Source organism: Cherax quadricarinatus, chromosome 48 (assembly GCF_038502225.1).
Source record: "Cherax quadricarinatus isolate ZL_2023a chromosome 48, ASM3850222v1, whole genome shotgun sequence".
In the NCBI taxonomy this organism is placed as follows: Eukaryota; Metazoa; Arthropoda; class Malacostraca; order Decapoda; family Parastacidae; genus Cherax; species Cherax quadricarinatus.
Window position 1 is genome coordinate 20,748,676 of NC_091339.1, and position 16,995 is coordinate 20,765,670.

Here is a 16,995-nt window from a genome sequence, read left to right on the forward strand (position 1 = left end):
CGTTCATTAAATACCTTTCACCTCTTTTCCTTAACTGGCTCATGCTAAGACAGGCTTTGACATGTGCCGGCAATCCGTTCTGTTTCTTGATTGTTGTACAATAAAAGATGTTTGAAGTATGATCACCTACTGTAGGTACTGCAAAAATGTGTTCACTCTCCCTAATATTATACTGGTTTTGATTCCCAACCTTAACAAACTTGGCAGCAAGATATTCTGGACACTGTTTGTGAGCAGTTTTGTAAAATGTGGTTTAACTTAAGTTGCTTTACACCGTCTTCAACATTCGGCATATAATAAGAGAGGTAGCTAGTGAACAAATGGTACAATTTCAAAAGTGTTATTTATTATTTTAAACTGATTAAGTGATTAGTTTTGTGGAGCTCTCGCTTCACACGGCGCGGGGCTGGGTTCGATTCCCAGCGCGGGTAGGGACATTGGGCGGCTTTCTTTACACCGGTTGTCTATGTTCCCCGTCAGTAAATGGGTACCTGGGTGTTAGTCGACTGGTGTGGGTCACATCCTGGGACACAAACTGATGTGTTATCAATTTTCTATGGGAGTTGAACGTTGGCTGAAAGAACAGCAACGGAAGTGAATGAGCTGGTTTTGTGTGACAGTCGTATTGCTGTTTCAGTTACGTTAAGGATATGAGGTGCTTTTTAAATAATAGCTCTGAATCGATTGGCAGATAATGGACTTTTCGATATTTCAGACAAGGAATTCCAGATCCTAGGGCATTTTATTCACATTGAGTTTTTGAACAGGTTGTGTCGGACACGATGTCAAAGGTTTTGTCTTGTGTTATGACTGCAATATAACACAAGACACAAAACCTTCTTTGCAAGTTTGTATCTTTCTTTTTGCCAAAAAAAAAATATGTATTTTGTTTGTAATCTGCTCACATTTGAGCAATATATCATCGACTGAGGTGCAACAGGAGGTAAGCTCAATACGGCTTCAAGTACAGTGGCCCTTCAAGTCCAACAACCAAAACCTTCTTACTGCCACTACTCAGGCACTGCATGAACCCTGCGGGTTTAGCATTTCCCTATAAATAAAATAAAAACTATGGACTCGTTGAACACTGAGAGAATGTCATCATCGCAGCGGGAGGTGCTCATGGACCAAGTTAAACAGCAAATCATCATTGCCAACACACAAGAATTACTCACGGTGAGGCCAAGCAAGTTTTAGACCTAAGTTCAATAAGTTTATTTAGGTACACGTACACATAAGTACAGTTATCATACATAGTGTAAATTGCCTAGGATAGCCCAAAAAAGTCAGACAAAGTGACTTATTCCCATTGGGGTCCTTGAAATGCACATGTATGGTAGAAGCCGCCTTCTTGTTTAGCAATATTTTAATATATGTAAACTACACTTTGTGTACTACACAAGGAAATAAACTCTTTCATGGGAGATGCATTGATGCCAGTTAACGGCTCTTGTTACAAGGAAATGGAGCTAACATTATGCCGGTGAAGGGCTCATGGGGCTAGGAAATGGAGCTGACCTTCCTTGGATCGAATCTGAATGCCTTCCATTTCCCAGGCACTGCATAACCCCCAGTGTGTGTTTGTTGTGGGTTGTAGGACCCACTGTTAGCAGAAAAATGGAGCCACTGAATGGTGCCCTTGCTCTTAATGTGGCCAGCAAGCACAGTAAGATGAGGACAAGTGTTCCAAGAAAATTTGTCACCGATGATCCAGCATCTGTTGTTGGGGCAATGATGCATTCCCTGGAATGTTAATTGCTCATTACTCTGTAATTTGTTCATGATTGTATCCATGTATTGACGTATTTATGATTCATTACCTTTGTAACTTGTCATGATTGTGACCAGCTCTAGTTCATTACCTTTGTAACTTGTTCAGATATCAAAGCTTTGGAGTCCAGTCCCTGGACTAATTATGTACCTCTGTAATCTTTTGACTACTGCCCACAGGATAGGTATGGGACGCATAATAAAGATATTAAGCTAAACTAACTGATCCAATGAAAGCAAGATGTCTGTACTCCACCAAGGCAGTAGCAGAAGTCTCCCGTATTTGTTTAGTGCTCCCTATGAACGTAATATATAATGCAAATGTAAACTAAGTGTACCCCTTTTGCAAATGCCTTAATTCTGGTGAAAAGCTCATGATAAAAGAAACTGGGGATACCATCCCCTTTCTCAAATCAAACCTAATACCCTCCTACTCTCAAAGTGCTGTATAACCCCAATGGGTTTAGCACTTCTCTAGCAAATGAATAATGATAGTAAATTAAGTAGTAAGTGTATAGTATTCCATAAATTATGCTTGAACTGCTTGGCAAATTTCAATGATTCATTATTTACTATTGATATACACAACCTATAAAATACTTTCAAATTGTCCCAATGTAATATCCCCAGATTGTAACTTGAGTTAACTTACTGTCTGCTTTAAATATAAATAGATGTACAACTTCAACAAACTATGATCAATTTCTCTAATATTAAGTAGTCTGTAAGCCATTAATTTAGTCTGCCCATAATGCTGTGGCATGATAATTGCTCTCTTTGCACCACAACTCATTATTGTAACTACAGAATCTCAGCATAAACTTGCAAGGAAGTAAAAATTGTATTGTATGCAGTACTATAGTTTGAATTATACAATATTAAATTGTTTTACATTTGAGATACAGTGGTACCTTGACGTGCGAGTTTAATTCATTCCATGACCAAGCTCGTAACTCAATTTGCTTGTATATCAAATCAATTGTCCTCATTGAAATTAATTAAAATGCCATTAATCCATTCCAGCCCCCAAAAAACCTGAGTCTCGAGAGGCAGGAGACAATACTTCAATATAACGCTAATATTAACTCCGTGGCTTATTTATTTATCAGAATTGATCTAATATGACAGAATGAATAAAATAGGCCATAATATGGCCAGTGTCCAGGACCAGTCCGAGCATATAAAATCATTACTGTTCCTTCCTATAATGTGTTCTTTGGTCCTGGGTAAGAGAAAATGGAGTTTTTGAGAAGCTAACTGCACTAGATCACTAGTTTCATAAGGAAAACACCTAAAAGCAATTTTCTGGGAAAATTTTTTTCCGGAGACTGGAGGCCGGCCCGTGTTCCTGGTGAATATCTTGGAAGTAAGTTATTCACTTATTTCGTGAAGCCCACCATTTATTATTGAAGTACAGTAAATGCAATATTATTGACAGGAACCATTAAAAAAAATTATTGTTCTACAATTGGCTTGTGGAATATTAGAAATATGTATTCCAAATATTTTGGGATTTGTTTAGGAGTAAAGGGCAAGATATTTTGAAAATGGCAAAAACTTACCAATTTTATTTTTTTGTAGAATAACTAAAGATAATTACACGATTACTCCAGTGAGAACATCACACTAGCATTGTTTTATAAGTACCAACTAGTGGCAGCGTATCTGAAGCTCGCTCGTAACTCGGATTTTGGCTCACAACTCAAAGCAAAAATTTGACTGAGTGACTGCTCATAACTCGGAAAATTCGTAAGTTGGGGCACTCGTAAGTCAAGGTACCACTGTATTGTGTTGTGCAAATGGATAGAAATGAGGTAATGAAACCCACCTACCCAACTTAAAATAACCAAACATAACCTTATTTCACTCTTGTTCTGTTTATATCCTGTGTCTTTATTCACATATTTACTACCATTACATGGTTTAAATACCTTTAAAATGTTTAAGCATAGTACTACAAAGCCCCAACCTCCAAAAAATTTCAGACTGCCAGTTTTCCTTCAGAGTTGTACAGTAGTACAGTACTGTACCACGTTCTTTGTCTAACAGAATGTAAAATTTCAGACAGTTTGCTTTCATTGCATTCTAGCATTTTTTGAGTATATATAATACAACAGTATTGTATTTTAGGTCTCCTAATAAAAGATATTTTCTGTTATACATACAGTATCGAGCTGATATCTGCTGTAGGATTTGAGGTGTTTTCACACTTGCAAGTTGTGCAGAGTCATAACTAAGAGCTCTACACCCACCAACATTTCCATTAATACATATTGATATACTGTATACAGTTTTGGTTTATAGATTGTATTTTAAAATTACATTTGAAAGCTATTCAGTGTTTAAACTAATAAACAATACAGTACTTTGTATTGTTGCAGTGTTTTTAACTATTATTATTATATTTATGGAGAAGGGAGCAAGGGGCTAGTAACCCCTTCTCCTGTACAAATTACTAAATTTAAAAAGAAAAACTTTCGTTTTTCTTTTTGGGCCACCCTGCCTTGGTGGGATACGGCCAGTTTGTTGAAAAAAAAAATTATGGAGAAGTGGAGGAGTCTTTCAGTGATTGGGGAAAGGTGAATTGGAGGCAGTCAGGTTTGATCCAAAGAAGTACAGTAGAAAAAAAAACTCTAAAGAGCCCATCACTCACATGAAGGTGCAAAATATAAAATTTTTTTGTTTTAGTAGATTTCTTTTATATTCAAGCTTTTTTTTCATTTGAATTTCTAAATAAATTTTGTATGCATTATTATTATTATTTTTTTTTTATTATCACACTGGCCGATTCCCACCAAGGCAGGGTGGCCCGAAAAAGAAAAACTTTCACCATCATTCACTCCATCACTGTCTTGCCAGAAGGGTGCTTTACACTACAGTTTTTAAACTGCAACATTAACACCCCTCCTTCAGAGTGCAGGCACTGTACTTCCCATCTCCAGGACTCAAGTCCAGCCTGCCGGTTTCCCTGAACCCCTTCATAAATGTTACTTTGCTCACACTCCAACAGCACGTCAAGTATTAAAAACCATTTGTCTCTATTCACTCCTATCAAACACGCTCATGCATGCCTGCTGGAAGTCCAAGCCCCTCGCACACAAAACCTCCTTTACCCCCTCCCTCCAACCTTTCATAGGCCGACCCCTACCCCGCCTTCCTTCCACTACAGACTGATACACTCTTGAAGTCACTCTGTTTCGCTCCATTCTCTCTACATGTCCGAACCACCTCAACAACCCTTCCTCAGCCCTCTGGACAACAGTTTTGGTAATCCCGCACCTCCTCCTAACTTCCAAACTACGAATTCTCTGCATTATATTCACACCACAGACATGTCATGTCTGAGGGCAATTATTATTATTATTATTATTATTATTATTATTATTATTATTATTATTATTATTATTGACTGCCAGCTCCTGCCAAGGCAGGGTGAGTCAAAGAAGAAGAGAGATTCAATTTTATTTCACTTTATTATAGTAGTATTTATTTATGCACCGGCCATCTCGTGCCTAGATAGGGGTAACCCCAAAAAGGAAATTCACTTAGTCATTCATTCAATGACTATCTTGCCAGAAGTGCACGGACATCACAATTCAGGTAACTCTACAAACTGTAATACGTATCCCTGCCCCCTTCTTTAGAGTGCAGGCACTGTGCTTCCCACCACCAGGACTCTTAATTCTGGCTAACTGGTTTCTCTGAATCCTTTCATAAATGTTGCTTTGCTCTTACTCTAGCATTTGTTATTGCAGTAAGTTAAGATAGATAAGATTTTGTTCAGATTTTTAACCCTGGAGGGTTAGCCACCTAGGATAACCCAAGAAAGGCAGTGTGTCATCGAGGAACTGTCCGTCTTATTTCCATTGGGGTTCTCAGTCTTGTCCCCCAGGATATGACCCACACCAGTTAACTAACACCCAGGTACCTACCTACTTGCTAACTGAACAGGGACAGTAGGTGTAAGGAAACACTCCTAATGTTTCCGCCCTTGCCAGGGATTGAACCACGGACACTGTGTGTGAGAGGTCACCAGTACTGCGTTATAAAATTGCTAAGACAAGGTTTTTCCTTAATATAAGTATCTGAGAATTTTGGTTTAAGTAGGATTCTTTGTGATTACACTATACAGTATTTTGAAATGCATGTCTTGTAAACAAACTTTTCCCAAAATACAGTAAATCTAACCTTATTTATTATTCATACAGAAAATGGGTGAAAAATGCTTTTCCAAGTGCATCTCAAAGCCTGGATCATCTCTAGATAGTTCTGAACAAGTAAGTGAAGTTTTTTGTAAATTACTTTTAAAAACCTCAAAATTTCACATGATTTTACATTCTGATTACATGAGGTTAATTAATTACGTGAAGTATTAATTATGTAAAAAAGAGCATATTTTTTATAATAAATCCCTGTAAATAAACATGACTAATAAAATTAGTAAAAAAATTTAAAAATACAGTATACAATGTGTGTGAGTGTGCATGCATGAATTATTTAACATACTGTAAATGTAGTACTGTATAAAACTTGACAAAAATACAGTGGACCCCCGCATACCATTGGCATCACATAACGTTAAATCCGCATACCGATACATTTTATCGCTAAGATTTTGCCTCTCATACCGCTAAAAAACCCGCTCAACGCTATTCGTCCGAGACGCACCTAATGTGCGGCCTGAGCCAGCCTCACGTTCCGCCGGTGGTATTGTTTACCAGCCAGCCTCTGCGGTAACATCCAAGCATACAATCGGAACATTTCATATTATTACAGTGTTTTTGGTGATTTTATCTGCAAAATAAGTGACCATGGGCCCCAAGAAAGCTTCTAGTGCCAACCCTACAGGAATAAGGGTGAGAATTACTATAGAGATGAAGAAAGAGATCATTGCTAAGTATGACAGTGGAGTGCGTGTCTCCGAGCTGGCCAGGTTGTATAGTAAACCCCAATCAACCATCGCTACTATTGTGTCCAAGAAAACAGCAATCAAGGAAGCTGTTCTTGCCAAAGGTTCAACTGTGTTTTTGAAACAGAGATCGTAAGTGATAGAAGATGTTGAGAGACTCTTATTGGTGTGGATAAATGAAAAACAGATAGGAGGAGATAGCATCTCTCAAGTGATCATAAGTGAAAAGGCTAGGAAGTTGCATGAGGATTTAATTTAAAAAAATGCCTGCAACTAGTGATGATGTGAGAGAATTTAAGGCCAGCAAAGGTTGGCTTGAGAGATTTAAGAAGCGTAGTGGCATACATAGTGTGATAAGGCATGGTGAGGCTGCCAGTTCGGACCACAAAGCAGCTGAAAAATATGTGCAGGAATTCAAGGAGTACATAGACATAGACAGTGAAGGACTGAAACCTGAACAAGTGTTTAATTGTGATGAAACAGGCCTGTTTTGGAAGAAAATGCCAATCAGGACCTACATTACTCAGGAGGAAAAGGCACTCCCAGGACATAAGCCTATGAAAGACAGGCTTACTCTTCTCATGTGTTCCAATGCTAGTGGTGATTGCAAAGTGAAGCCTTTATTAGTGTATCACTCTGAAACTCCCAGAGCGTTCAGGCAAAAGAATATCCTCAAGGCTAATTTGTGTGTGCTGTGGAGGGCAAACAGTAAGGCATGGGTCACTAGGGACTTTTTCTATGACTGGTTACACCAAGCATTTTCCCCCAATGTGAAAAATTACCTAACTGAAAAGAAATTAGACCTTAAGTGCCTCCTGGTGTTAGACAATGCCCCTGGTCATCCTACAGACGTGGCAGAGCGACTTTGTGGGGACATGAGCTTCATTAAGGTGAAGTTTTTGCCTCCTAATACCACTCCTCTCCTGCAGCTCATGGACCAGCAGGTTATTGCAAACTTCAAAAAACTGTACACAAAAGCTCTGTTTGAAAGGTGCTTTGTAGTGACCTTAGAAACTCAATTGACTCTAAGAGAGTTTTGGAGAGATCACTTTAATATCCTCAATTGTGTAAACCTTATAGGTAAGGCTTGGGAGGGAGTGACTAAGAGGACCTTGAACTCTGCTTGGAAGAAACTGTGGCCAGAATGTGTAGACCAAAGGGATTTTGAAGGGTTTGAGGCTAACCCTGGGAATCCTATGCCAGTTGAGGAATCTATTGTGGCATTGGGAAAGTCCTTGGGGTTGGAGGTTAGTGGGGATGATGTGGAAGAGTTGGTGGAGGAGGACAATGAAGAACTAACCACTGATGAGCTGCTAGATCATCTTCATCAGCATGAGGCCACACCTGAGGAAACTGGTTCGGAGGAGGGGAGAGAGAAATTGAAGAAGTTGCCTACTTCAAAGATTAAGGAAATCTGTGCAATGTGGCTTAAAGTGCAAACCTTTTTTGATGACAATCACCCTAACACAGCTATTGCAAGCTGTGCTGGTGACTATTACACTGACAATGTTGTGAACCACTTTAGGAAAGTCATAAAGGAACGGGAGGTACAGGCCTCTATGGACAGATATGTTGTGCGACAGAAGTCCAGTGACTCTGAAGCTGGTCCTAGTGGCATTAAAAGAAGAAGGGAAGTAACCCCGGAAAAGGACTTGACACCTCAAGTTTTAATGGAAGGGGATTCCCCTTCTAAACACTAAGACACTCTCCTCCTCCCATCCCATCAATCATCACCAGATCCTCAATAAAGGTAAGTGTCATGTAACTGTGCATGTCTTTTCCAGTTTGTGTGTATTAAAATTAATATTTCATGTGGTAAATTTTTTTTTTTTCATACTTTGGGGTGTCTTGCACGGATTAATTTGATTTCCATTATTTCTTATGGGGAAAATTCATTCGCATAACGATAATTTCGCATAACAATGATCTCTCAGGAACGGATTAATATCGTTATGCGGGGGTCCACTGTATTCTGTATATCAGTGCTAAGTTTAATTTTGTATCTTTATACAATGTATTATGTAATGCATTTTTAAAATATTTTATTATGATAAAGGTTATTTATAGGAATTTGTTGTATAACAAAGTCTGCCCTTTTCTCCACATATGTAATCAGCTTTGTGTAATCCATCATGTGAAATAAGTACTATAGTAATGTGAAACTTTGAGAGCTTTATGAAAGTGCTAAAATAATTATATCTACATTATAACATTTTCAAGTATTCTGACATTCATCAAATACTCATGTGCAATCTTTTACTTTTGGCTTTGAGGAAATGCGTTATAAAATTAATCTTAACCCTTAAATGGTCCAAACGTATATATACGTTTTTTCAACATCTGAAAGTATGTAAAAAAATGTAGATCTTTTTTTTTTTGTTTTACATGTGAACATGTAAAAAAAACTTTTATCTAAATTTTTTTTGTTATATTTGAAAATATGTAAAAAAAAATAGATCTACTTTTGTAGCACTATGAATTTGAACGTCGATCTGTTTGGACCGTTTAAGGGTTAAGAAGGTATATTACTTCATAAGTCTGACGTAATGAAGTATTGCACATGCTAGAATACTTAGCATCTAAGTTGCACTTCAATGAATGTTTTATGTTTACATTGGGAAGTGCTAAAAACAAAACCTTGTTTTTTTTTTTTTAATTGAACCTTTAATGTTTCCCCAGAAATGCTTAGCAATGTGCATGGACAGATATATGGACTCCTGGAACCTTGTCTCTAGGACGTATACTAGTCGTCTCCAACGAGAAAAGAACTTCCACTAGTGATCTACCAGTTTGAATTTTTTGTTACTGTATTTTAGTAGAATCATGTCAATCATTATTCAAGTTATAAGAATGGTAAATAATAGGATAATTGTTAATCATCATCAGAATTTTGTGTATAAATATTTGATAGTGCATTATTTAAAAATTCTGTTGGATTCTTAATATATTTTGCTACCTACATTCTTGGCATAAAATTACATTTGATATCTATACTTTGCTAAGCTTCCAAAATCCTAGTAAACAATATTGTACAGAAAAACTTGAGTATAAGAGTGCAATTTTATCCATAATTATGTACAGCATATCAGTAATAAAGCATAAACTGAAAGTACTTGATGAAATGCTGCATATAAAATGGCTAAATATTTTCTACAGTGTAGATTTTTCCTTGGTCATGAACAGTTGTTAAATTGAGGCAGTACATGAATTATCTGAGGCAGACAGTGAAACAATATACATGCTCTATTATTGGAATGATTTTCAGTGTGATCTCTTAATTTCAAATTATTGTAAACATTAATACAAACTGTTTCGGAATATTTGTTAGTGTGGTGCGCATATGCTGTATGTCACCTTTTTGCATAATTTTAAAGACCAGAGTTTAGCATTCAGTTTTTAATGTAATAACGATACTACAGAATTACAAGTATAGCAATGCAGTAACTTTTGATAACTATCTGCAGTACTGTATAGAATGCAGTGTACATATATACTCTTTGCATGTACTGTACAGTAATATATGTATACAATATGTCAGTATATTGCAGTACTGTATACTGTTTATCAATGTATAATGAATGGTCCTATTTTATGGAGCCTCTTTAAAATAAAACATTTTTTTAAAGGTGGAGGTAGCATTATAACAACATTACTGTACTTTGTTATCCAGCAGTAATGTATGGTAGGGTGTTCTTATTAATGTAAATAAAGTATATGAACTAATTTAAATATACTAGTTTCATGTATATCCTTTTGAAGAATGTGATAACTTTTCAGAATGAGAAAAAAAACAGTTATTACATTTTCTTTCATCCAGATAGAAAATGTCCCTAAAGAGTCGACATACAGTACAGTACTGTATATTGTATTTGTGTTTTGAATTGCCAAGATAGAGACAAAATTGTGTATCCCTGCTAATACAAATTGCAGGAAATTATATTTATTTGATGCTGCAGTATTTGATGTTTCTAGGTTTAGCACTTGGATATAATTATAATAATGATATTTCTTGGGGCAGGTAGCATTCCTTGATGCCTGTTAAGGGATTTTGATCCAAGGAAACCCTTTCGAGTTTAGCACTTGACTGTAATAATAATTGATCCAAGGAAATGGATTTGATCTTCCTGTCTTTGAATCAAAGTTGATTGCCTTCAGTTTCCCCAGATGCTGTCTGACCAGTATTGATTTAGTACTCTCAAGGACCCCAATGGGAATAAGTCACTTGACTTTTTTGGGGATTATCCTAGGTAATTTATATATGTTTTTGTATATGATAATTTGTGTAACTATTTGTGTGTACCTGTACCTAAATAAACTTATGCCTTCATTAACAACTTGAACTTGTAAAACACAGTAGTTCATTACCACTATCTTGCTTAACCTTCGAAACATTAGGATCTAATTCCTGGACCCATTATATGCCTCTAATAATTTTACAACTGACCATTGGATGGATATGGGGTGCATAATAAAGATATTAAACAACTAGGGTTTAGGGTTATTTGACCAATAATAATAACCATAAATACAATAACAATGAAAAAGAAGAAATACTAAAGTTTATATCCAAGAGTTATAGGATCAAAAACTCTAGAAAGAGATGTGCTTTCAACTGAGCATGAACAAATTCCTGACTCTTAACAGACATTGGCAACCTATTGAACAATCTAGGTGCTACATACCTAAGACTTGTTGCGAATGATTTCTCCCCAGCAGTAAAAGGTTCAGTCAGTCTAAAAGTGTCCTTGGCAATTCACAGAAACGTTCCTGAGCCCTAGTGGAGTGTTGTGCTCACACTTCACACCATTGCTGGCACATGACCCCTTAAGGGAGGTTCCTTGATGTTGGTGAGGGGCTCTTGATTTAGGAAATTTGATCTGTGCTCCAGTTTCCCGAATTAAGCCTGAATGCCTTCCACATCCCCAAACAGGCGCTGTATAATCCTCCGGGTTTAGCGCTTCCCCCTTGATTATAATAATAATAATGCTGGCACATGAATATGTTTCAAGGATGGAGTTTTGGGGATATAAATGAGCAATTAAGGGATAGTAGAGGGGCTGTTTGTATTTAATGAGGCCATTGATTATGGTGGCGGGTGTGCCCCCTGTAGAGGGGATATAAACTTCGACTGGGTGTTCATATGGATGATTTGTTAAGATGTTCCATGTCCCCCGTCCCTAGCGTATGTTGTATACCTGGACAGGGTTTTGAGATGTGGTGTGTTTGCTCCCAGCTAATGTATGGTGTGGTATATGCTCTGAATGTATGTCCCCTCAAGGAAGGTTCCTTGATGTTGGTGAGGGGCTCTTGATTTAGGGAATTAGATCTGTGCTCCAGTTCCCCGAATTAAGCCTGAATGCCTTCCACATCCCCCCCCCCCCCAGGCGCTGTATAATCCTCCGGGTTTAGCGCTTCCTCCTTGATTATAATAATAATAATCTGAATGTATGTATGCTTCTGGCATATGTTGGGTATGGTGTGTGTGTGTGTGTGTGTGAGCTAGTGTATACTGAGTGTGATGTGTAATTACCTCTTTGTAACTACAGGAAAGGAGTTATGCTTGTGGTGTGCTTCCGGAGTATGATGGGTGTAACGTGTGCTGCTGGTGTAATTATGTATACTCCCTGCTTATGTTAGATGATGTATATGTGTAGTATATATGATCTAGGTGTATGTGGGGTGTGATATGTGTACTGGTGTATGTGGGGTGTGGTATATGTGCTGGTGTATGTGGGGTGTGGTATATGTGCTCCTGGTGTATGTAGTGTATGATATATGTGCTCCTGGTGCATGTGGGATTGGTATATGTGCTTCTGGTGTTAGTGGGGTATGGTATGTATACTGGTGTATGTGGGGTGTGATATATGTGCTCCTCGTGTATGTGGGGTGTGGTAAGTGTGCTCATGGTGTGTGTGGAGTGTAATATATGTGGAACATTTATTATTTGGTTGTTTATATATATATATATATATATATATATATATATATATATATATATATATATATATATATATATATATATATATATATATATATATATATATATGAATTGTTCCATTCATTGATAAGCGGAAATGTGATGTTTAGCATATGACTCATGATTATTTCAGATTGTATTAAAATATGTTTTAATGTATATTTTCTCAAAAAAAAAAAAATGTAGAGGCATATGGACGTGTTCAGCAAATTGCGGGAGATTGTGTGTGGAGTTTATAAAGCGAGAGTATTCCACTAAATCATTTTTATAAAGTACATTTTTGTAATTTTTATAGTTTACGTAATTAATTTCTTACTGATTTACAACAGTTTTATAAATGCATGCTCATCAAGAACATTAAAAGTATTGGGCCAGTAGACCTGCGTCAGTGCTCCGCCTGACTTATGTTTTAAAATGATAAAATAAAAAAAACATGCTATATAGAAACATTGTAAAAATTTGAACTTACGTTTTAAACCTAAACAAATAACAGTTACTTACACCAAAACAGAAATAATTACAGTAAATATTTTCCGAGCATGTCGAAAATTTGCACAGTCGTCAAGTAATTTCCAAGATCTTGTTTCCTCTCCCACGGCAGAACTCGCGCTGTAAACATGGACAAGCCAGTCAAGCTCGCACGAGTCAGTATTTTCTAGCTTTAAGTGACTCCTCCATCCTTCTTTCCATGCTAATTAATAAGTTTTTTGGTGTCGGGGTTTACTACCAATTGTGTTTTAAGTTTTGTGACATTGAAAATTAAACATTCGAGGATTTATGATCTGCCTTTAAGTTATAGCATGCTTGGAGTCGGTTTTTACTCTAGTTCTTTGTTATTATGATTTAATTTCAGTTTTTGCTTTAGTTCTATGCTATTAGGATCTCATTTAAGAACAGTGGGGCACTGAGCAAGCCTCTTTGCCCATGCTAGGCAGGTCCAAGTCATACCCACTTAGTGAACTCATCCAGCATAAAAAAAAGTAATTTTAATATAACTGGGCAACTTATTAGTGACTTAGAAAATGTGTATAATTTTCAATATTCAAAAGCGGAAATAATGATTTCATTATTGCACATGCATGGGCCAGTAGGCCTGCTGCAGTGTTCCTTATGTTCTTAAATGAAGTTCTGGAAATAAATAATAATTATACAGGTCAGGACAAAAATTATACAGGCTGTCTTCAAACAAATAAGTAAATTGATGCCAAAAAAGCCTCTGGCTCCTTGAACTGTTTTCAAAGGTTCTGAAGGAATGTTGGACCTACGCCACCTCTTCCTTGGATCGAATCTGAATACCTCCCTTTCCCCCCAGACGCTGTATGACCCCCTATGGGTTGGTGCTCCCCCCCCGTAATGAATGTAATGACGTGAAGGAATATAAAGAGGAACTCTGTAACCAGATTCGTGGAATCTTGCTCCTTGGTAATTTGCTTGTTGGTAAATTGAAAGCTCAAGAAACTTTGCTGGCCTTTTCCTTCAGAGCCATTGCACAAGTTAATGCTGTATTGTATATATTTTTTATATCTCTTGTGTTGTCTACCTAATTTTTTTTAAGCTACTCTAAGTGCCTACCTTGGTGGCCTGACTTTGAGTTTGTTCCACACTATTTTAAAATTGGGGAATTCATATAACCTGTCTAAATCTAAATTTAATACACTGTAATTCATTACAATATTGATAGTTCTGTCATTAGATTTTTTCATCAGTGTAATTATACAATTCACTAATAACCCATGATTAAGAGTAAACTTAAGATATTTCAATCAGTCCTGTACTTTTTTAAAGTTGCAACTACATTATCCTAGCATTCTCAGTTGTGATGATGATTGTCCAGGGCAGACAAAATTTTTATCTAAAGTTTCCCCTTCTAGTTGGGGTTCTTTGTGAATTGTTCCAGCTATAGCACTGACTTATTCTTGTCATATTATTGTTAAAAAGTAATTGATTTTCAATTTGGTCAATTTCAGGTTACAAAAGTCCTGGGTCGTACTGGATCTCAAGGTCAGTGTACTCAGGTTCGTGTTGAATTCTTGGACGAATCTCATCGTTCCATCATCCGTAATGTGAAGGGACCAGTCCGTGAAGGGGACATCCTAACACTGTTGGAATCTGAACGTGAAGCCAGAAGATTAAGGTGATCATGACCATATTTTGTGCCAAGTGAGTTTCATATTTTGTTGTGTGTTGATTTTTATTCTGTGCTTGTTTTTTTATTTAGGCATGAATGCATAGCATTAACTTGATACAGCTATCTTGAGGGTATACAAATCTTACTGGAATATACACAGTTTTGCCAAACAGACTAAATGCAAATTTGGACACATGAACTGAAAGTCTTTAAAAATCTCAGTTTACTGCATTTCATTGATAAATAATTCTACCTAAATTTAGGCTGATCTTAGATTGGGTAGGATTAAGTTAAATTATATTGTATTACTTGTTTTTAGCATGTTGGTTAGTAAAACTCGACCAGTTCTCTTAGTACACAAACTTTTCTAAAGAAAAAAAAAATTGTATTGAATTGTTTTTTTAGTTTCCATTGTTTAGCACTGACTAACTCTTGTAAATAATTCAGTTATTCTACTTTTGTTATTGCCTCAAGTTCTCCCAGTTACTTATACAGTGGTACCCCGAGTTTTGAACTTATTTTATTCCAGAATGCTGTTCGAGTGCCAATACCAAATGAATTTGTTCCCATAAGGAATAATATAAATTAGATTAGTCCATTTCAGATCCCCAGAAATACACATACAAATGCACTTACACAAATAAACTTACATAATTGTTTGAGTTGGGAGTAGTTCGAAACTCTGGGTACCACTGTACTGGGAAATCTTGTGCATTCTTTCACTTTATCTTGTATAGTACACTGGTAATTCTCCTATCCCCTAGTGGAAACAATCAAATATCTTTATCTTTTCTTTGTAATGTGTAATTCTGGTGCCTATTTTGTACTTAGTCTTATGACTTCTAAGTTGTCCACGTGTTGGACAATGACATTTTTCATTTGTGATCTTCAGTTGGTAGGTTCCTCACTGTTGTCTTTAATATTGTTACAAAATCTGTACTGTACTTTGTAGGGTCTTCTCCCTTTCTCTGATTTCTATTCCAGTAGTTGTGTGATCATTGATGGTAGGGTTTGCCAGTATGGGGGATTTCAACTTAAGGCACCTAAAATGGAGGAATATAGCAAATAATAATGTTGCAGAAATAACACCAGGAGGCAGCTCTGATGAAAACTCACACTCACACGAGCTTTTAAATCTCTGCACAAAATTCAATTTAAACCAGCAAATAATAGAGCCTACTAGACTGGAGAATACACTAGACCTCATCTCCACTAACAATGATGATCTGATACGAAATGTCACCATATCAAAAAGAATATACTCAGATCACAACATAATTGAGGTTCAGACATGTATGCGCGGAGCCCCAGACCGACATAATGAGATTAGTCACGAGGGAGCATTCACCAAATTCAACTTCAATAACAAAAACAAAAAGTGGGACCAAGTAAGCCAAGTCCTAACCGATATAAGCTGGGAAGATATACTAAGCAACACAGACCCCAACTTATGCCTAGAACAGATTAACTCAGTGGCACTTGATGTACGCACAAGGCTTATTCCTCTAAGAAATAGGAGGAGTAGATGTAAAATAGAAAGAGACAGGCACTCCCTTTACAGGCGACGGAAAAGAATAAGAGCGGCTAAAAGAGGTCAATATATCTGAAATGCGTAGGGAGACACTGGTCAGAGAAATAGCAGGCATCGAACTTAAGCTAAAGGAATCTTATAGGAGTCAGGAATCGCAGGAAGAACTAAAAGCCATAAATGAAATCGAAAGAAACCCAAAGTATTTCTTCTATGCCAAATCGAAGTCGAAAACAACGTCCAGTATTGGGCCCCTACTTAAACAAGATGGGTCCTACACAGATGACAGCAAGGAAATGAGTGAGCTACTTAAGTCCCAATATGACTCAGTTTTTAGCAAGCCGCTAACCAGACTGAGAGTCGAAGATCAAAATGAATTTTTTATGAGAGCCACAGAATTTGGTTAACACAAGCCTATCTGATGTTATCCTGTCGCCAAATGACTTCGAACAGGCGATAAATGACATGCCCATGCACTCTGCCCCAGGGCCAGACTCATGGAACTCTGTGTTCATCAAGAACTGCAAGAAGCCTCTATCACGAGCTTTTACCATCCTATGGAGAGGGAGCGTGGACACGGGGGTCGTCCCACAGTTACTAAAAACAACAGACATAGCCCCACTCCACAAAGGGGGCAGTAAAGCAATAGCAAAGAACTACAGACCGATAGCACTAACATCCCA

General features: G+C 37.1%; 1 protein-coding gene across 1 annotated transcript; it reads left to right on the top strand.

Annotated features, from left to right (window-relative positions):
• The first annotated feature begins 951 nt into the window (after window positions 1-951).
• On the top strand, window positions 952-10,408 carry LOC128696044 (mitochondrial import inner membrane translocase subunit Tim13). Its single transcript, XM_053787037.2, has 3 exons — window positions 952-1,176; window positions 5,979-6,047; window positions 9,359-10,408. The coding sequence occupies exons 1-3, from the start codon at window positions 1,072-1,074 to the stop codon at window positions 9,455-9,457; spliced, it is 273 nt and encodes a 90-aa protein (XP_053643012.1). The 5' UTR covers window positions 952-1,071; the 3' UTR covers window positions 9,458-10,408.
• Window positions 10,409-16,995: the final 6,587 nt, after the last annotated feature.

What these genes read in the sequence shown, in the direction of transcription:
- LOC128696044 (XM_053787037.2), top strand. Translation starts at nt 1,072, where the DNA reads ATGGACTCGTTGAACACTGAGAGAATGTCATCATCGCAGCGGGAGGTG. An exon ending in ACACACAAGAATTACTCACG is followed by an intron (nt 1,177 to 5,978) that starts GTGAGGCCAAGC and finishes TTATTCATACAG; the next exon opens with AAAATGGGTGAAAAATGCTT. An exon ending in CTCTAGATAGTTCTGAACAA is followed by an intron (nt 6,048 to 9,358) that starts GTAAGTGAAGTT and finishes ATGTTTCCCCAG; the next exon opens with AAATGCTTAGCAATGTGCAT.